At 36.4% G+C, this 21576-nt stretch overlaps 1 protein-coding gene across 2 annotated transcripts in view; it reads right to left on the bottom strand.

Annotated features, from left to right (window-relative positions):
• The window catches only part of AKT3 (AKT serine/threonine kinase 3), a 147401-nt gene that overhangs the window by 51387 nt on the left and 74438 nt on the right, over window positions 1-21576 (bottom strand). For both annotated transcript variants that reach the window (XM_066315970.1, XM_066315971.1), the window contains exons 3-5: window positions 17032-17157; window positions 5164-5275; window positions 3592-3736 (exon numbers count right to left, since the gene is read on the bottom strand). In XM_066315970.1, the coding sequence (XP_066172067.1) occupies window positions 3592-3736; window positions 5164-5275; window positions 17032-17157 (383 nt within the window). The remainder of the gene's footprint in view (window positions 1-3591; window positions 3737-5163; window positions 5276-17031; window positions 17158-21576) is intronic.

Here is a 21576-nt window from a genome sequence, read left to right as displayed (position 1 = left end):
TCATAAGCTAGCGCACTCTCTGACAAAGAATGACTGACAGCTTTATTGATAAATACTGAGCTAGTGACTGTAACAACTTATCCCTTTAACAGTCACAAATTTATGAGATCACAAGCGGCCTCAATGGAGTAACTTCTCCAACATTTTTGATTTTCTCTAAGACACTGGAATTAGAGATTGACCACCAGAGTCTGAACAAAACCAGGTCAGAAAAGCTGCCCTTTGCCCATGCACAGAAGGAGGATTTTGGCTCAACTGTTCACAACCATGGATTTGACGCTAAGGGCCACAAGCCAATCAAATTGAAAGACTGATTTGCCCAAAATTTGCTTACATAATGTTCAGCAAAGCAGTCATTAATCTAGATGCAAGCTCCGTGAAAACAAGTTGAAAATATATGTATATTTACGAGAGAAAAGTAATAGGTTTGCAAGGTTTTGAGCCATGGCTTAACAGCAAATTATGATGGCAATGTTAGTTCTAAGAATAAAGACTCCTGATGCTCTCATTCCTTAGAAGCTTAGCAGAAGGCTTAGAGATGATACGCAGTGCAGGGTAACTCAAAAAGTCTGCCAAAGAACACAAGACCTTGGGAGATAAAAACACAGATGCCATAGCCAGGGCTGTACTGAAAACTGGTGGAAAAATGGAAATACTTCCTAAACCTGAAGGAAGATGGTAACTTTGGAGGCTCCTGTAAGATTGGATTCTTTCTCTTCATGATTTTCCCTAGTTATGCATTCCTACTGTACTCCCAAGTTTTGAATCTTTTTCTTCCTTACACAACTTTTAGGATTCCTCTGGAAAATCTGTTCTTTATTCATCCTGCATCCTGCAAATCAAATTTGTAAACAAAGAAAAAGCAGTGAAGCCACAGGAGACCACACTAACCAAATAAACATTATGATGTTCAGCCTTCTATAAAATATTTTTACTCCCATAAGGGAATATCTATTGACCATCTAAACACACCATCCCCTATGGATGATCTGTTAAAAAACAATAGACCCTAATGTAGGTGTTGAAAATTCCTACCAAAGAAACTAACTTTTTTTTTTTTTTTTTTTTTTTTAAAGAATTCCTGATGTGCACAATGATTAGATCACATGGAGTTTTCACCTGATTTCATCAGGGAAAAACCATACTAAGAAGGAATAGTACAGCAAGAAATGAAAGTAGTTTGCTAAGAATTTTGAGTATTACAAATTTTAGTGATGTCTAAAACTTAAATTGCACGTTGACACCATTGTAAAAAAATTGGGAAAAAGAAGAAGCGATTCTGGTTCTTCCAGCTAATCTAAGCAGGGATGTAGCTGTCGTGTCTATTCAAATCAAGTTTCACATCCTAAAGGCTGTTTTCTTTTTGCTACCTTTTCAGAGAAGAACAGGCCCAACTCCTCTCTGTCTTGTCTCTTAATCTGATTATGCTCTTCTACTCAAATGTATACCATCTGGTGCATGCACAAGCAAAATTCACTGGGCTTAGATGTAAAACCAGGTGACAAAGCAAGCTTTTGTCAAAAAAGGACACAATGTGTAAAAATCCCTGAAAAGAAAGAAATCCAATTTAAAAAAAAAAAAAAAGGGCAATAAAAATGCATTAAGTTATTATAACCGAAATGGTTCTGATTACATTAACAACTATGAAAGCTTAAACAACAGCTTTTCAGAGACATTTCTACAAAACAGAAACAGTTTTTAAAATATCTATTTTTCATCATTTCAATTTCCTGTCATATTGGTCAATTCATATTTTTTATTCCAAAAGCTTCTGAGCATCTTTCACTAACATCTTTCAACAGTTAGAAGTCTGCTGGGGGATTTTGAGTTTTGACTCTACTGTTTTTATTTATTTTCCTTTATTATCTTTTTATTTATCCATTATTATTTTTTCTAGTTCTGTTATTTTGCTCTGTTATTAGACGTTGAATATCAACATTTTTCATTTCACCTTTGTTTTGTAGTTTGATTTTGGTTTGTTGCCAAAGCTATTAAATATTCTGTGGCACTGCCCATACACTGTCCTAGCATATTATTCCAGCATTTTTTAAAGCACAAGTGACAAGACAGAAACAAAACTGATCCTCCTACTCCTGTTCCTCCAACTCCTTTTGTTGTATGGGAAAATACACTCCACTGTGAACAAGGAAAGCACAATCCAGATAAACTACTTGTATCAGACAGCATTAATTCTGACACCTGAAAAAAAGTGTTGTTATGCACTGGTTTCGTACTCCACTAAGAGGATACATACCCAGGCTTGGAACAGTGCTCAAATCTTTAACAGAGCAAACCCAAATCCCTTCCACATAATCACACTGCCTCTCACAAGGCTGACACATCTTAACGACTGTCTCTGTCTTGCTGTCACTTATCATATTTTACCCTGCACACAGTCATTAAATATCCATGCCACCAGGATAAAGGTTCAATGTCAGCCTGACAATGTATGTTTGGAGTTTTGCTACCACTCCGTGTAATCGATTTTACCTTTTTCTATAGCAGACAAAGGTTAGAAATTTGTGTACAATGCAAGTGTATAAAATAATTCTGTTTGGACTGCAAATTCAACTTCTCAAAAATTAGGACATGATAGCACAAAAGTTACCTATGATACCTTTGTGATAATTTTAAGGGTATAGTTCTCAGCTGCAGCTTTTCTATGATTTTTATTTCATGTAGTGCAACAAACAAAATGTGCTCTGTTAGTAAATAGAGAAATGTTCACCATTTCTTGTACTGTTCATCACTCAAAGGCATTCAGACATGTGAGCTATAAGACTGTTTTGCTCTGTCAGCTGACTTCTACTTAGTTTTCTATAGGCTTCACTTCTAGCTAAAAAAGATAAAGTCAGTCCTATGTAAACTGGATATTATTTTCCATGCAATTTCAGTGCATTTCTTGAGTTATGTCAACTCAGTACAGTAAATGAGAGGTGTGAGTTCGAGTACTCCATACAGGACAAAATGGAGACACATAAGCAAACTTCAAGTGGCATCAGATCTTTAAAACATGCTCCTGGTTGTGTGTTTAACCTGTTGACTCTGGAGATGCAACCACAAGTATGTTATAGCCAACAATGCACATGTTCCTACTTACACCAAAAGCTGTAATGGACTGCAGAAAAATGAAATGCTTTTTTCTCTTACTTCATTGAAAATTAAAGCAAAGTTATTTCCCAAGTCAGCAAAATCCAAGGCAAAAGCCAGATCCTGCTAGCCTTTCTCATGCAAATTACCTATTTTGTACTGGGTATTATTTGCATGAGAAAAGGGGCAAAAGTACTTGTCCAAAGAAAATATTTTATCACCATACTTCTAAAATAGTAAACAAACAAAAGGATGAAATAATAGTCAAACAATATGCAGAATGTTAGTATGTGCCTGAATGGTTGAACTTTGTTTTTCAGCTTAACAAATAAACAAAATTAGAGCAGTTCAGCTTTACTGAAATAAATACATACTTTGATCTTACAATACACTGACATTTATGTTGAAATACTATTCCCTGCATATTGCTTTACCCAACTAGACCATTCTACAAAAGTTTTTTACATATGAGCACTTTCAGTTATTTTTTAAGGTCATTACCTTTCTTTTATGATGGGTTGTTGAAGCATCCATCTCTTCTTCTCCTATATTGTCTATCTGAGAGGTTGGACTACAGTTCATCCTCTCCTCTTCTTGCCTCTGAAGTCTGTCTGCTACAGCCTGGATTGCTTCCGTCCATTCTTCCCTATCATGAACAACCCAACACCTCTATTAGAAATGCATAAAATATGTTACATAGTTTATAAAGGTTCTCACATGCTACATTGTTTCAGAACTCAAGTCTCATGTTACACTGCAGAAGACTGATATTAATTAATCACTACAATTTGCTTCAAAATCCTGCCTTTTGTTAAAGGAGGTGAAGTTGACCAGAAAGGATCACTATATGGGTGATTTCAAGAATTAGCAGTTTCTGATTCTGTAAGTATTGTATTAGTGTAAACTTGAAAACATCTGTTCCACTTGTATAATACAGCTGAGCATAGGATGTCATCTCTCATGCAATAGTATCTCACAATAATAACTATTATAGCTAAAACTTCATAGCTATAACTAAAATAGCTATTTTAAGATACTTTTTGGTATTCTCCCTCCCCTCAAGACATTTTCACAACAACAACGACGATTAAACCGTATCACGTGTTCAACTCTTTGTCTGTCTACACTTAAAATTCAATCTACAGCATTTTTTGCAAATTTCCCTCAAAAAAGAAATTCCTACAAACATCCAAAAACCTGTGGCTGCAGTGAGGGGCAGGCCTAGGTGATGGTTTCTGTGGAGGGACAAGCAGGGCCACCAGGCAGTCCTTGAGCAGGTCACGGCCCCACACTAAGGGATGGTACCTGCTGCCTTCTGCTCAGCCAGCAAGGGATTCAGGACATTATGGTGGCATTTATTACTGACTGCAGTGTGAGCTACTGCACTGCACAGAAGAAAGATGGGGTAGAGACACAGTACCAAGTTAAAATTAAAAAAAACTCTTAAGTAAAACAACAGAAAAAGCAAAGTTGTTGGTTATTTACTGATACAAAAAATAATAGCCAGACCATGGTGCTGGTCTCAAGAAGACAGATGTCCACAGTGGGAATATTCAGTGTATCTAATAGTAGACAGAGTATGGAAAATTTGAGAGTGTTATCCTGTATCTCCCACATTCATAAAAAAGTTTTCGGTGCATTAAAAAAGTTAATTCTTAAGAGTTTGTTTACCAAAACAAGAAAAACTAATAAGCCAACATGAAATAAATTATAATAAGCATGCTGCTTTCCATGCCAAAAGAAAGGAACACATTAGGAGGAGTAAGACAGCAAGGCTGGAAATATTTCAATCCAGGCTTTGGATGTTCAAAATTTAACACTTCAGAGACATATCATGACATAGTTTTGGCTTATTTGAACACACTCATCCCACCTACTCGCAGGCAACTCTTATACTAGTTATGAGCTCAGATAATATTTTACAGAAGCTGACTTAAAAACCTTTAACTAACCACTCACATGTGCTCAGAATGTCACAGTTCTAAGTCATGATTACTGTGCAGGCCCAGCAGAGACTCTGCTGAGGCACCTGCACAAGGATTGCAAAAAGGAAAACAAGAATAAAACCCTCACCGTTCCTCTGGAGTGTCTACGTGGAACGTCCTCTCTATGACAGTGGTCCACTGAAGACATCTGATAATGAATGTGTTCGGCTTTGGTCGCTCTGTTTTCATTAGCTGACATTCTAGACAAACACATGACATCGCCTTTTTTATACATTGCCAGTTAATGGATGAAGAGTAAATAAAATTACTTAGATGAAATTCAATCAGCTTATGTATCCCCATTCAGGAACTATCCAGCACACAAGGAAATACAGAACAGCAATACAACCACAGGTAGCAGGTAATAATACAGCAGGTGAAGAAAGCAGTCAGAGGAATTGATGAAACTCATACCGTTGTCCATATAACGAGTGCCATCTCCATTTGTTAACTTGGTCTGTGTCATGAGGCTAAGAAGAGTATTAGATCCTGGATTGCTGTAGCATGCCAAGGAAACAGCAGTAGCCACTGGCATATTTTTCCATCTGCACCCAGCAGGAGGAATATGACATTTTCCCTTCAGTGGTAACCATGCCACAATTACTGATAGTACTGTCACTTCAGGGTATGATTTATTGTAAAATAGCCTAACTAAGAAAATTCAGATGTTGAAATTAGTCTGATTATTAAATATAGATTAACCCCACACACACCACCAGTGGGGCTGCCCCAGGAAATCATTTAATTCTCTTTGTGCCCTACAGCAGAATCAGGTCTACGTATGCTATTTCTCGTATTTCTCTACACTCTTTCTAAAATCCCCAAAAAGTACTAATTTCAAAACCCCTGTAAGCAAACTATTCTATCCAACTATAAAGAAATTAACTATTTTTATCACTAAGATTTTTGCTAGGATTTAATGCAACTGTTCCTATAATTTCAGCATACTGTTTCTTGTCCTTTTGACTAAATTACTTCATCTTTCTAGCAGCTGTCCCTTTTAGTCATTTGAACACTGCTTTATCTCTCTTCAGTCTTCTTAAAACCAGTTCAGTTGATCTGTCCCTCATCAGTTGTGCTTTCAGATCCAAGATACTCCTCGTTCCACAATTCTAGGCATATTGCAGACTGCCTGTTGCTCCTTTATTGCAAGACCACAACGCTGGCAATTCAGGCAACTGTTCAGTGCTGCTGTGTATTAGTTCTATGAGGTAGGATACTGCACCAAACACAGCTGCAAAACTCTGACAAACTAACATTTTACATTTTTACATTTAACATTTAAACATTTTTGAGAAGCTAAGGTTACTCTGTCAAAAGCGTTACTTGTTTTTCTGCAGCTACCAGAACGTAGACACAAACCATCACATCTCATGTCTGGAATATTATCACTTGTTCAAAGCTGATCTAGATCAAATGTGTGTGTGTGATCTAAAATGATTCATCAGGTTCACAAATCAATCAATAATGATATGGTAAATGAATTCCTGTTCACCTACAATCTGCTGTAGCTTCTTTTTGATATAGCTACCACCTACTGGTTGACCCACACCTTTTACTTATGTAGCTTACTATTCTTCATTCCAGCTAATGTCAACGCTTTACAGAAGTCATATGACATGTACCACTTAACAAGGCACGCTTTCCTTTCACAGAAATAAATTATTTTGGCTTGACATATTTTCTCTTCACAAATTCAGGATCCTGAAACCTCAAGTACCATCTACTGCGATTTTTTTATTTGAAAAAACAAAGAAGAGTGGCAGTGAATATGTATATCAATAGTATTTTTTTTCTGCAGCTTACCAGAACACCTCAGAAGCTTGACAGATACAGGCATGAGAAACAGAAAGAGGAATGAACATTGTCCTGTGCACATGTGTATTCCTTGATGAACAAACTGATATATTCACCATACATCTATAAATTATTATGTAAGTCAGACTGCTCACTGTCAGGAAGGAAGATGACATTCCATTTAACAAACATTTCATTAAAAAAGAGAAGCAGTAATTCACCTGCCTTGCTTACACACACTCTGCTAGGTCTTGGATGGAATGAGAGCCATCCTCAACATGCAGAAGAAAAGATCTACAGCAGGATGGACATAGGAAGAGAGAATTTAACACAAAAGCTGGAAGAAAAGCAAGGCAGACAGAAGCATGATGAAGTAGAGCTGCTTAGGGTACCTAACCAGGGTTGTGGTTCGGTGCAATTACTCAGGAGATCAAAGAAATCCCTGTCTTCAGGGGTATGCTGGAAGTCCAGCTATGATCACAGCGACAGTGAAGGTAGGGTTAACAGGCTTTTTTTTTTTTTTTTTTTAACTTCCTCAGCTGAAGTTCCAAGGAACATGTGGGGCTACCTTCCTAGCAGAAGAGACTAGAAGCATTGTCTGCTCTAAGATTATCTCATCTTACTCCTGACAAAACCATCCTCTCATCTTTAATCCTATCACACTTCAATCATTTAGGCTGAAATTTTCTTTACTGGGTGTCTGCCTAAAGCTGCACACTGCTGGAAAACGCTGCTTTTTTGGAGAAGAGACTTAAAACTTGGCAAATCAGGACCTTTGATATCCTTTTAGTATTCCTGCGAAAATGTAAGGCATCTGGCCACACTACATGTGGGAGGGATGAGTGCAGTGGGAGGAGGGTAAAAAATTACAATAACAATTACTAAAGCATAAAATCATTGAAAGTCTATGCACTGAGTACAATCCAGAGGCTACAGCTATCTCTTGCCTCTCCACATGCTAAACTGAAAGCATTTCACTTATATTCATAATTACCCTCTCCCTCAGACAATATGAAAAAGAAACTACCTCACTGAGGCAAAATCCAATGCAGAAAGATGGCATACAGCAAGTTATTTACAGAAGAGCTGTTAGAAACAAAAGACTAGGGAATAAAGGGAAGAAAGTGGTAATAGGACAGGAAGAAGACTGGAACCTATATGAGAAAGAAAAGCATGGGGACAGCTAGAGTACAGCCAAACTATAGTTTAGAGGAAGAACGGTGAAAAAAGCAGCCAGGGAGAAAAGTAAGCTGACAGTGTAAGGACAGTTCAAAGGAAAAAAGGTACAGAGATAAACCTGCAGAAGAATCTGTACCAGTCAAAAAGCACATTCTCTTCATTGCCTATGATGGAACTGAAGATTTTTAATTCCACCATTTATTTTTTCTTTGGCAATATATACAAATATGCATATATTTAAATTGCATTGTTTAAGTTTTCCAACTCACATACAAAAAAATGGAACCAATCTAATTACACCTGCTTATGTCCAAATGTTATGCATAATATGGTCTTCATCTATATATATAATATACTATAAAAGTATTTATATATATAGGTATGTACTTTAAGTAAATCTGTATCTAATAGACTATTTATATTACAGTTTTTCAGTCAGTCTTCAGAATCATTATGCACATTACTTAAAAGAACACAATATTACTATTATAAATAATACAACATTAATAACAAAAAAATTATTCTGAGTTTTCATTGCAGATGATTAACCAAATCAATGAAAGGTAATTAAAAAAACCTTAAGAATTGGAAATGGTACTGAAAACAAAAAAATCTCCAGACTAATAATCCCCCAAAATGCCACTTCACTATCACTGGAGAAAATTACTGAAAAATAAAATTTAGAAAAATTTAATTAGTTTTGGTAATATTCTGTTACAAGTGGCTAAAGACTTGATTTCCTTGTGGAAGGTTAAAATTGAATACATTTGTATCCATCCATTATGAAGCAAAAAGGATTTCACAAGGAAGTGGAGGGCCAGTGTATTCCCAATAGAGCTGTACTGCTCATTCTTCTCAAGTAGATAAAAATAACTGAGATCTCCTGATATTTAGGAGCCTCACATGTTTCATGCACTGCTGTATATAAATACATGGGATAAACAGTATTCCTGCCATGACTGTGACATGAATAAAAACTTCTCCGTGAATATCTTTCACCTACTACTAGGGGAAAAAAAATCTATTAGGATGAATAAGTGCTGTATACACAGTTACTGCTAATTACCAAAATATTTTTCTACTAATTAGCGGAAAAACCATAGTAGTTTAAGACTGAGTGAATAGTTTGGAAAGTACAAAAGCACAGAAGAAAGAGTGAAACTGGCTACTGAGAGCTGGCTCTGAATGCTCGAGTGATAGTTGGGTCATTACCAAGAGTAGAGAACATTCTACCATAATGTCTTCAAGTTTGCTACTATACATAAACATATGTAATTAAAGGACTGAATCTCAACTCAAAACAGTTGGAAGTCTAAATTATCATTCAAGAAGATGAGTAAGCCAGTAAACAGACAGACTCAACTTTGTGTTCTTGTATGCTAGCCATCTACAACTTGGAATTACACATTTTATTCCTAAAGCTTTCTGTCTTTCTGGGATGAAACATCGGTCATGAGAGCTTTCCTTTTAATATTAGAGGGGAGGAAAAACCTTGGGGGAGAACACTTGTTCAAAGCAGCAAAATACAAAAACAGTAACAGAGAATGACAACTCTGTTCCAACAAGTGCACAGCACTCCTTTGGCAATTTTTGGATGTATACAGAAAATGGAAAAAAAAATTAAATTAAAACAGTAAAAAGAAATGCAATGGATGTTTCTCAGTGATTGAAATTTTCCTTTTAAAGAACAAAACAAAGTTAGGTACATACCAGAGGTTAACTTTTGTCTTCATATCAACAACCAACCTGACAATTCTAAAATGTTAGACTACCTTTTTCAAATAACTGCTACTGTCTAAATTAAGTAGTTATGCTAGTTAAACTCTCCTGAGCAACTCTGACTACAAACTGTATTTCAAAACGTTCTGTTTACTTTACACCATTCTGAACCACAGATGACAAAGTTTGCTTGAAGCTGTAATTACTCTGCAAAGCTGGGAAGCCAATTAGAGGGCCTGAAACCTGCCAGTTCCAAAAAAAAAAAAAAAAAAAAGCACAGATCATCTGTTCAGATTTTATTAAAAAGTTTAAAGTTTGAATTTTATAACTTTAACTATATAATCACCAGCATTCTTTTCCTAAATGCAGTCATTCAGCATTAAAAAATAATCAACAGAAAGAAAGAATATTAATACCATTTTATTATTTCATATATGAAAGGTTTCAACTTCAGCAGAATGTGTTGATATGGCTAGACAAGAATACTAAACATTCAAGCAGCCATAAAAAAATGTACTAAAAAAATGAACAGAAGGTTGCATATCTGAGAAATTATTTCTAATACAGACAATACAGACTGAGTTTTAGCACAGGGGAAAACTTCCCATGATTATCAAATTATGTAAAAAAAAATAGTATCAAGTCACTGCTTGCATTATTTATAATGTTTGCATTTTTTAACATATAGGGAGTGTTCTTTTTACACAGATCTATATCTCTCTCTATATCTATCTATTTGTATAATAATTTAACCTTGATTTCTTATTTTTCCCTTGGTCTTTCCTTTAAAAGGTTTTTGTCCCAATCTTTCCCTATTTAATTGCTAATATGTTTTTTCTTTCTCAAATCAAAATTTAATGAACACACTTCCTACAAATACCTTGTTCTGCTGTTGCTACTCTGCACTCTAAATCCACACTTCTCAGATGACCTTTTTTGTTAGACTACTAGCAGAACTAACAGACGAACTAATTTTCGTAATACTGAGACAGATACACATATTTTTGCTCATCTACGCAAGAAAATCCATGAATTTTACATTTAGGAACCAACGTATGTGTGTACCCGCACACACACCCTCAGCTTGGTCCCCTTTTGATTGTCCCACTTGTTTACCCACTTCCTAAGGGAAATCTACTCCTCTGAGGCTTTCCAAAAGGCTTTGTTCTTTCTTACTACATCTTATCTATGGGGAGTATCACCCTAAACTTAAGTTTGGCCACATAGAGATTTAGGTAAACAAGTTATTATCTCTTCTTCGATGCAAACAAATACAGGTTTACCCTAAAAATGGTATTCCCAAACCTGTTCATAATAGATGGTTTTTGATCATTATTCCCTTGATCACATCTCTCTTTTTTTGGCATTTCCCATTTCTTACCCAGATCTATCACATCAAATATTGGCAGCTTTTCAACATTGTCTGTCCCCACAGCCTACTCTCACCCCTGTTATCATTTTTTTATTCAGTATCAAAATGCCACCCATCCCTTTACTGTTACAATTTCATCATCAGTTCTCTACAGCATTTCTAATTTCTCTCTGTCATAGTAATTCTCTTTAAAATCCTCCTTAAAACTCTCCTTCACAATGCCTTAAAAAACAGGAGGGAGGGAAGGAGGGAGGAAGAAAAGAAGGGAGATGAGAGTAAAAATCTAACCTTGACAATGGATTAGTTGTTGATGTGCTGAGACCACTGCCTGTACTACAGGCTAATACTGTCTCATTGTTTTCTCATACTCCCCCCATCTGTTTGCATCCATCTGCTGTCACTTGTTTTATATTTGGAATTTTAGTATTTTGGAGCAGGGACTGACTTTTTGTTCTCCATGGGTAAAAATCCCACTTCCGTGGGACTTGGCTCATGACAAGCACCTATATGTGTTTTGATACTGTAACAACACATATGACAAAAAAAACCTTAATTCTATTCCTTGAATCTGTAGAAGATCAAACTTTTTGCAGTTCATCACACTGCAAAGTCTTTTATTTCCAATACTTCAAAAAGTAACAAAGCAGCATCTATGTCTTGCTGTCACAACAACTAGTTTGTCATTTGCCCCTTCATGTGAAGAGGGAGATTGGAAATAGAAGATTACTGCATGGGTTTTGTCTGGGCTTTACTTTGTTTAATGGAAGATAGCAAAATTATACATCCTCCTCTGTCATTTATGCAAGCACCACAGTTTTATTTAAGCAGCTGGGTATGTCACACTGGCATAACAACTTTCAGGCCTGGCTATAAACGTCTAAGTCAAAGGAAAGGATACCAACTATACCACCTAGAAACCATTCATGAAGCAATTTTAAACCCTCCCAAAATTTCTCCATCGAGCACAGATGGAAATATTTCCTATACACAATAGATTTGAGTTTGAATTTCCACAAGTGTATTTGCTAATGCAGTATATGACATGCACATTGATTTCTTCTCTCCACAAGTATTTTCAATACTGAATGAACATCGCTTATTCAATTCTATTACTATTACTTTGGAATCAAATCCACACTGTATCTATAAGTCCAGTTATATCTTATCTCTGGGTTCATGTAATCCAGTATTGTAAAAAATTTTTAAAAATGGACTTAAATCTCATTGAGAAGTTATTCTTGGAGTTGCACACAAGATCAAGTCTAATGCCGAAGAATTTTAATACAGAAATTAATCTCACTTAAAACAAACTTGCATATTTTCCTATCCATTTCTTTAAAGAATGTCTTCAGAATTCTTTAAGCCCTAACATTATTCCCTCAAAACCTTTCAATTTTCAATTTTTGAAGATTTTTAAATCCTAAAATTAATAAAATCTTATCTCTGGCCCACTGAAAAGTTAAGACTAGGAAAAAGTAGCACAGCTTCTCCATTTAGAATAGCCAAGGCTCTTGATAATCACTTCCGCAGAGAAAATAAAAATACAATACAAGTTTAAAAAAGGTTACCTTTTCATAACAATAATGTAATAATAAATTGCATTTTCTTTTCAAAGACAAGAAAAAGCGTAGCTGCACCAGAGTGCTTAGAAAGCATTATCTTTCAAGATTGGAAAAAAGTTCCAGGTGACATAATTTTTGGCCAAAGCTCAAAGGATACTGTGAAGGGATACAGCTCTTCCCAATTATTCCCCATGTAAAGATCAAAATGAAGGCAAAGGGCCAATTCTTAGAGATACTTCATCCCAAATGTGCTGTGTGATTACCTACACACTCACTGTGCATGTGAGAAGTTGGGATTTTTTTAAATCAGTGAAGTCACAAATCTTCCTTAAGTAGAACTGAAGTAGAATTCTTCCCCACTCTGCTTTCCCAAATAATGATGACAATCAAAGACTAAAATGGTTTACATAAAGCAGCGTTTATTCCACTTACACAACAGTGGCCCAGTTGAAAACAGCATTATGAGGCCATGTTGGGGGTTTTTGAGGGGGTGGGAGGGCATTGAGAAAATACGTCCTGTTACCCAGAGTACTAGTTTTGTTCTCAAAGCAGCATAATGGAGTTTTAAAAGACAGGACATTTTTATCAAGCCTTTGCCTGCACAGAGAAGTCATACCAACTGAATCCAAAATTATTTTTAAACTGGTTCTGACTGCATAAATGCCTAAGCAAAAGCAATTCAAATTAACATATTTTATTTTGCAGTTGAAGTGGGCTAGAAATGCACACCCACTCAGTTACCGTGACTCAGTCAATCAAGAGTATCTGTACAAGCTACAGCAGTTCGATTACTTGTAACTGCTCCTCTCTACCTGAAAAGAGCTGAACTGATTTTGAACCAGACAATTCCAGTAAGCTCACACCTCTGAATTTACCCCTGAAAACCAGTATCACCCGGTTTTAAGTTTTCACAATGAACTTCCCACCCATGTAATTACACCGCCTTCATTTATCTTCAAGTGCACAGTAAGATACCACAGCAGAGCTTTTTGTGAGTCTCAGTGTCAGGGCATGAGCATTAAGGGACTAACAGCCTACTTCAAACACATAACTCTTGCAACTCCCATTTGAAAGAAGGTGGTTCTGTTAGGTATAAAACAAGCTGGCTCCACAGGAGAGGAACCAGTGATTCCTACGCATTATTCAGTGTCACCAAATCTGGCTGATTTGTTCACCCTGCAACCTCACAGCAGCTCCAAGTCACAGTGCAGGGTGCCCATGGCTGCCTTCCTGTGCACCCAAAGTTGGGAAAGTTGCCCCTTCTCCGTCATACCCTTCACTCAACTATGTTCCACCTTCAGTGCTCCAAGGAAGAGAGATCCTCATCTCCATTTCAGGTCCACATGGCTCCCCTGCATTTTGAGGGGCTGGTAATTGACTGAAGCACATGTGTGCTGCCTCTGTCTCTCCCTAAGTAAAGAATCTACCTGTTTGCACACACGCCTTCCCCTCACTTCCTCCCAGAACACCCCAAGGAAAAGGAATGGCCTCTGAACACTCCACTCTATGATAAAACACACCCCAATGAGAAAGGGTCTATTAGCAAAGACATATTTATTACTGGAAGCGCTTTGGCAATATGTAAAATTACTTCATTCACTCCAGCCTTCTCGTCATTCCCAATGGAGTTCACAGATGGCAAAAGACCAAGGAAAAGAGAAATGCTTAGGTGGAGAACTTTAAAGTTATCTTGGAAGAAATCGGGGAGCCACACTAGGGGAAATGATACTATGCCTGGGAAAGAGCTTTTGCAAAGTAAGCTGATGTCACAAGAGTGGAAGGCAGGGGACAGTGGTGGAAAAATATCTGTATGATGGAAGTAACTAGCTTGACAGAGCTGCTTCTGAAAGTTTTAAACTACACAACAAGTATCATACAAAGTAGAACTGTGCAAACTTTCCTGTGTTTAACTCCAGCAGTACTACGAAAATAATACCACTGCCTTGGCCTTTTCTGCTTAAATAACAAATTGCAAGCAAGAGCCAAAGATGTCTATCATTTGGAGAGCAAAAAAGTAGACTGAGACCACACTCTCACTTTACAGATAGCTACAAAGATTACATGAAGATAGGACTCTAAAGACATATCTTTAAGTCCCTGCCAACCTAATCAAGATGGTATTAACAGTGATCTCACACTCCATCTGCCTGGCTAGTAATTTATGAAAAACGTACTTCACTATTACAGGAAAAATATGTTGCGCTGCTTGTGGCCACAAACCTTGTGCAGCAGCTCAGGAACTCTTGGATCAGAGGCCATGAGACCAGTTCTTGACATTTACCAGGTACTTCCCATGAGATGTGATTCATTCATACAGCAATTTTGTTTGTTTATTTGCCCTGATGATGATCTCATCTTCAGACAGATAACATAGCTGATAAAAAACTTACAGTCCCTTGCAATTTAGAGTGTAATACCATTCTGGTTTGTTTTTCATCCTGTGAATTTTACACAGACATTCCACCTAATTTCATGAGATTCTTCTCATGAGTGATATATCTCCCTAATTCTTGTACTGATCAGCCAACACTTATGCCTTTTTCTGTCAGAAAAACAGAAAAAGTCATCTTGCTTATCAAAACTGTATTTTTTCAATTAATATTGCATGCTTGTTCCTTTAGCTTACACAGCTTAAGAATCAGACCTATGAGACTTGCTAGTTGGAGAAAGGATGTTGGTGGTTTGGTGGGTTTTTTTTTGGTGGGGGTGTGGTGGGGGTGGTGATGGTGTCATTTTGGAAAACAATATGAAGTCTTCCAATTTCCAGGAAAAGTTCAGGCACAGCATTCTAATATCAGAATTACATAACAGAACCTCTGGGTACCAAAAAAAAAAAAAAAAAAAACAAAAAACCACAATCAAAACCAGTACCAACACACTGGTAATTATGCTATAATAATTGCTAATTATGTATTTCTTTGCTTAGCAGAACTACCATTTGGATCAGCCTTCTAGCTGTTGCAGCAAGGGAAGACAAAATAAGCAATGAAGAACATGGTAAAGCAGGACAAAAAAGCCCACTGTGTTTCTAGAAATTGCCTTTCTGCTGCAAACAGGGGAAAAAGTAACTAGAAAAATACTACCTGCTAAAAAAGAGTAGTTAGAATATGCAGAGTAATAACTAAGGAATGAATAATGGCCTATGATTTAGTCAATTCCTACTCATATGAACAACTTAAAAGACATCACTGCCTTTATGCTGAATACCAACAAGGCAAAATGAGCCTCTAATACTATTAGAAAGTTTGCATAAGCAGTATCATTTTCTATAGCAATCAGAATATTCAAAGTTTTCCTCTTCTAGCTGGAAGATGAGACATGGGCTTGGAGCACAAGATTATTTTCTTAGCAAATAAAATAGACAAATTACTTTGTATACACAAAGGCTGAGTCAGTCTCAAGTACAGTTTTATCAGGAAAAGAGGAAAATTCAGTCTCAGCAGCATTTGTTCCATCTTCAGCAGTGAAGATGAAGGGAACCCTTTCCCTAAGTACAAATACTCTTCTGGTGGCTCCATAAAACTAAACGCTGACACTTTTTGTATTGCAGTACACTTAATACATTTTTGAAAGAAATTGCATAAATGCTCTAGTGCTCCTTTGAAACTTTCTAGCTGTGCTATTTGCAACTCAGAAATTTATTTTTTTTTGTCCTCTTAATTTTCTCCTCAAATACTTTCATTTCTGTTCAGAAATACTCACCAATCTCACTCTGACAGATCAAAAACCCTACAAATTTGTCTTTTAGAAACATTCTTGGAAAACACACAATCTTCACTTTATCCAACAGATACACACTTTGTAGCTTTGCTAATATATGCAAATTGTCTGATTGCTTGAAATTACTCATTAACCAGGCTGGAGAGCTGATTACCTGATTATCCAAGAGAAAAATAACTTAGCACGATTTTGTGTCATTTGAAACTCCAGATAATTTTCTAATTAATTTGAGTTTTCAAGTGAATTCAGAAATACTAATGAAAAACAGAGAAGAGGTCAGCAATCTAAATGAAGGTAAACTTTCCAGGAATTTTCTTCTTACAGCAATCATTTGTCAAATGTCATTGTTACTTAGAGACACTTCAGACACACACACAAAAAATAAGAACTCAGACTTCCAAAAAAACATTCAAAAACCAATGCATGGTTCTTCCATGTTACTGCAAATACATCTTGTAGAGCTGGATGTAAGATCAGTGATGCATTAGCATGGCACATGGCATTAAACTTGCCATGTTACCAATAAATTCTGAATTATACACGAAGCAATATGTAGCAGATAATCTGTCAATATGCTGAGAGAATAATAAATACTGAAAATACATACTTGCCACTGAAAAGTTGTTGAGTGGATATGGCAGATCCACATCCTGGGGCTTCTCCTTATAGCCTATGAAAGAGCCATCTGTCTTTAGCAGGAAGTATCTTGGCCGCCAGTTTTTTATATATTCTCCTTAAGGAAAAGAAAAAAAAAAAGTTCATTAACACTGCAGAAAAAACCTCAAACTTGAATATTAAAAAACATATCACATTATCGGTATCAAACATTAATTATACCAAAATCTTTTCAGATGTTTTCCATTTACAGATAAAACCTTAACTCTGTCCAAAAGCAGGGAAAATTGAATTGCAATGGTATGCCTGGACTGTGCAACAATGCCTCTGGAATAAGAGGCTACAAGTATGGTATGCTAATATTGTACAGTTCTGAATTTTATCAGATTATATTTTTCAAATATCTACACGCTTACACCATAAATGACTAAATTTTTTTTCAAGCAAAAAAACCACCCAAACTCTACAACTTGACTTTTTAATAACCAAATGAAATCTAAACCACTACAAGGTAGAACACTTACCCTGCTGAGCCAAACCAAAAGTCATTAATTTTCTCCAAACATACACTAAGCAAACATAAGGAAATTGGGAGTAATGGAAAAACCTAAACAAATTATACATAAAAAATATAACTGAAAGCAAAAGGAATAAACAAGAAAAAGTAAAAGCCAATTACCGTCTTCAAAAACCAATAAACCCACTATGCCACCTTTCCCCTATGCCAGCCTGAGCAAAAGATTCTGCATTCTGAATCTATGAGGAGTTTAGGATCAGAAGCAAACAGAACGCACAACTCCTTAATTAATGTCACTTATTCACTATTAAGGGTGAAAAATTTCCTTAATACTATTATACTTTACAATGCCACACCAGAATTCAGCAACAATTTTATTTTTAGAGTGCAATTACTCAGTCCAGTATAGGTTAGTTTAGATTTGCCTAACTTCCCTCAGCTTTAATTTCTGTAAATTCTGGGGACTAAATAATGACTATAACTAAAACTTTGTTTAAAGACACTGTTTCATCATTATATACAAATGAACATTTTCAGGGGAAAAAAAAAAAAAGGTATTAACAATGCAGAATTTCCAACAAGGAACACAGGACTTCTCACCATTTGTGAGACGCTCAGAAGAACCACCCCAGGGGCTGCATTGCTCCTGGGCTAAGCCCCAGCCTGGCAGTGTCCCTTACCACTTCAGCACCTTGTTAGCTATAGCTACACAGCTTTTAGGCCATTCAAAAGTCAGGAAGAAGTTTACATCCATCTAACGTGGAGGTTACTTCATTAAAGGGTAATTTAAAAATTCATTAATTGCACCTTCACCTTTCCATCACAGCAATCAACTAATTGTCACTGAAGTTCAGCATGGGAATTGCTGACACGGCCTTGATGAACTTGAGCACAGCTTTTAAGGATTTAGACAATACCCATGGCTTAACAAGTCCAACTGCAGCCGCTAACATGTTCAATTTTCATGTATTTAAGCAGAGAAGGTGAATAGGGAATACAAGACTAAGAAGAGAAAAGAACAATTAACACTCGGCTATTCAGGCTATTATGTAGCAAAACTCTTCCTATTTAGTCCTGCTTCTAGATAGCAGGGTACTTGCTTGACTTTCCTATACAGACATTTTCACATAGGTAGAAAGAATTGAAAAAGTCCAAGTGTGACTTTATTTGACCACTAAATGAATAGAGCAGATATGTCACTAGTTACATTTGTATTGATGCAGAGGTCTATCTCAGGCCTCTGGTTGTAGTTTGGCTGAGAACGTCCCAACTGATACTGCCAGCCTGAGCTCATTTCACAGTAGGAAACCCCAAATAACATGAAAGAATGCAATAAAAACCAAACCAAAACAAACAGGTATAAGATACTTTGTAAGCTGAAGAAGAAACACAAGTGCAGTGTGGGAAAATAAATGTGTAACTTTAATATCAACAGCAATGAAAAACTATATCAGCATTAACTGAAAAGCAATAAATTAAGTTTGCTGAATACTTGAACATGAAATAATCATAGGCCTAAGTAAAGGTATGAGTCACATTTTTAAAATAGTTAAAATATGCCCTGCAACAAGTTTTCTGAAATCTGCATGGGCTCACTAATTGAAGTCAAAACAAAACCTTATGTATCAGATCATCCAATATAAGTTTAAAATTATTAACATCTTAGTTGTTTTAGTAAAGAGATGAAAAAGACGATCTTCTGCACTTTTCTAATAAATTATATCTCATTTCATTGTAAGAGTAAGTGAGAGAAGGTGCCTGTTACTGGGTTTGCAATCTACCCAGATCTTAGTCTTACCTAGAAGGCAGGCACCTAAACCTGCTGAAAAATTCAAGGACAGCATGGAGACAGTATCAACATGCCTAAAGCAGGCCAGGCATCCAAGGGCTCAGGTTTCAAAGAGAATCCTCCTTTCTGCAAGGAATAAACTGGAGAGGGAGATAAGCAGACTGCTCTAAGGATCACAGCTGATAGGGTAAGTACACTTAATAGTTAGTCAGGAAAGAATGGCAGCCTTTGTTTGCTTACATACACTCTCCAGAATGAAACCTGTTGGAAAAGGAGACCATTCTAACAGGTGGCCTTACAGACCCAGCACACACTTCTCTGATCGCTAACTCCCTCTTCACCGCTTAGGACAACACTTCAGGTTGAGTACCCAGGAGTGGCCAAACACAGATTCTCTTCATCTGAAAACTGGACGGATTTTTAAACACCTACTGAGTTATGCAGCTGATGTTATGCCTGGAGACGAACCATTAGAAGAACAGAATAGCACTTTCAAGCTCCTCTGAAGATAGCAACTCTGGATAAAAGCTAATCAGAGGACAGATAAGTACCAGTTTACCTATGAGTATAGCGGTACCTCTGTCTTCGCTCTACAAACTATAGCCAGACAGAGAAAAAGCAATTTTAAAGCAATTGTAAAACACTATGGCTTCATAAGGATCCATGTGTTTCTTTCACAGATCTATTTCTTTGAAGAATGTTTCTCCCAACATGAATCACAGTCAAGACTACTTTTTCAAAACATCTATACAAATACAAACACACACAGACCTTGGTTTTGTCGTGAAAATACCAATATTCCAATTCTTCTCCAAGGCCTGTATGTGAATATTTATCATCTGCCCTATATTTATTTCGTAATTTAATTAACAAATGGGTGAACACTTTTGAAGACTAAATGGTGGTATCAGTGAACAGTTCACCTAGCTGCTCAAGTGGGTTAAGGGCTCTCAAGATGCACTCTAGGTTCTCTCTTATAACTGCATTCCCTTTACATAATCTGCCTAAAGACAGAAACTTTTTAGTCCATACTTCGTAATACATGTGCTTATTGATTTGCCTTAAAATAAATTCTCCATGCAAAAAATGCAAAGCAAAGCAGAGTATTTGAAAAGAAAAAACAGTTCCACACATCTTCTAACTTAGCAGCCCTGCATTACAAAAAAAGGTGTATTTCCCAGTATTACCAATATTAAATAATTTTAAATATATTTGGAATGTACGTTTATTAAATACCTCAACACAGGCAAACTAGAGGAAATTCTCTTGTGAAATTTCTTAAAGCAAGTGAAAAGTAATTCTATGAGAGAGAAGTCCAGGCAGGCTAACCATACCACATGATATCCTGACAATTTAACAAAATGAAACTGCAGTATATAAAAAAAAAGCAGTGGATCTGCCGTAGAGCAATAATCGGTTTGTGTCCTGCTTCCTGCTGAGTTAATGTAAGTTAAATTACTATTTTGCCTAAATTTACACGCTTCTAAGTTGAAAACCACATTCTTTTAGGAATGTGTTTATTAGACAGTAAGAAAAGGTTTCTAATTGCAACTACTTGCAGCAAAGAAAGCCAAGTAATTCCTACATCATTTTAATTCCAGGCAAAGTTTTTTAAGCTACTTGAGGAAAGTGGCTAGAATATGCATCTTGCTGATACATACAGACAATAAATACATACACACAAAATACGAATTTTCTGTCGTTGGGGACTGCCTTTTTAATAACTACTGAGAGAATACACCCAAAAGATTAAGTAAGACAGCAGTATATTCATGAAGCACATGAAAATTCAATCTGATCTCCATGCAAAAAGCACCCTCGTAACATGCAACTCTTTAATTAACGTTGTATTTAATAATACACTGGCTAACAACAGTAACAAAGAGTGCTTAATGAAGGTTTGTTTAGAACATGACCCTCGTGGCTGCCTCTTTATTTGCCTCTGCACTGCAGCCTTAATGATTCTTTTTTTTTTGCCTTTGACAGCCAGTAACAAGAAACCTGCCTTCAGGACATTTCACAAAATATGCTTCTTCCAGTGATGCAACGTTGCTACTTTTCATACTGTTAAGAAGCTTCAGAAAGGAGAGCTTTCTAAGAAATCACATGAGTAGCAAAAAAAATCTGTGTTAGACAAATGTATCACCCAAAATTTGTAATTTTTTTTTTATTTTACCTCACAACTCAAACTCTCTCTTCAAACACGTATTTCACCTAAGATTCAGCAATTG

This window comes from Sylvia atricapilla, chromosome 3 (assembly GCF_009819655.1).
Source record: "Sylvia atricapilla isolate bSylAtr1 chromosome 3, bSylAtr1.pri, whole genome shotgun sequence".
NCBI classification, from domain to species: Eukaryota; Metazoa; Chordata; class Aves; order Passeriformes; family Sylviidae; genus Sylvia; species Sylvia atricapilla.
The sequence above is the reverse complement of the archived record's forward strand: the minus strand, read 5'-3'. Positions and strand labels throughout refer to the sequence as shown.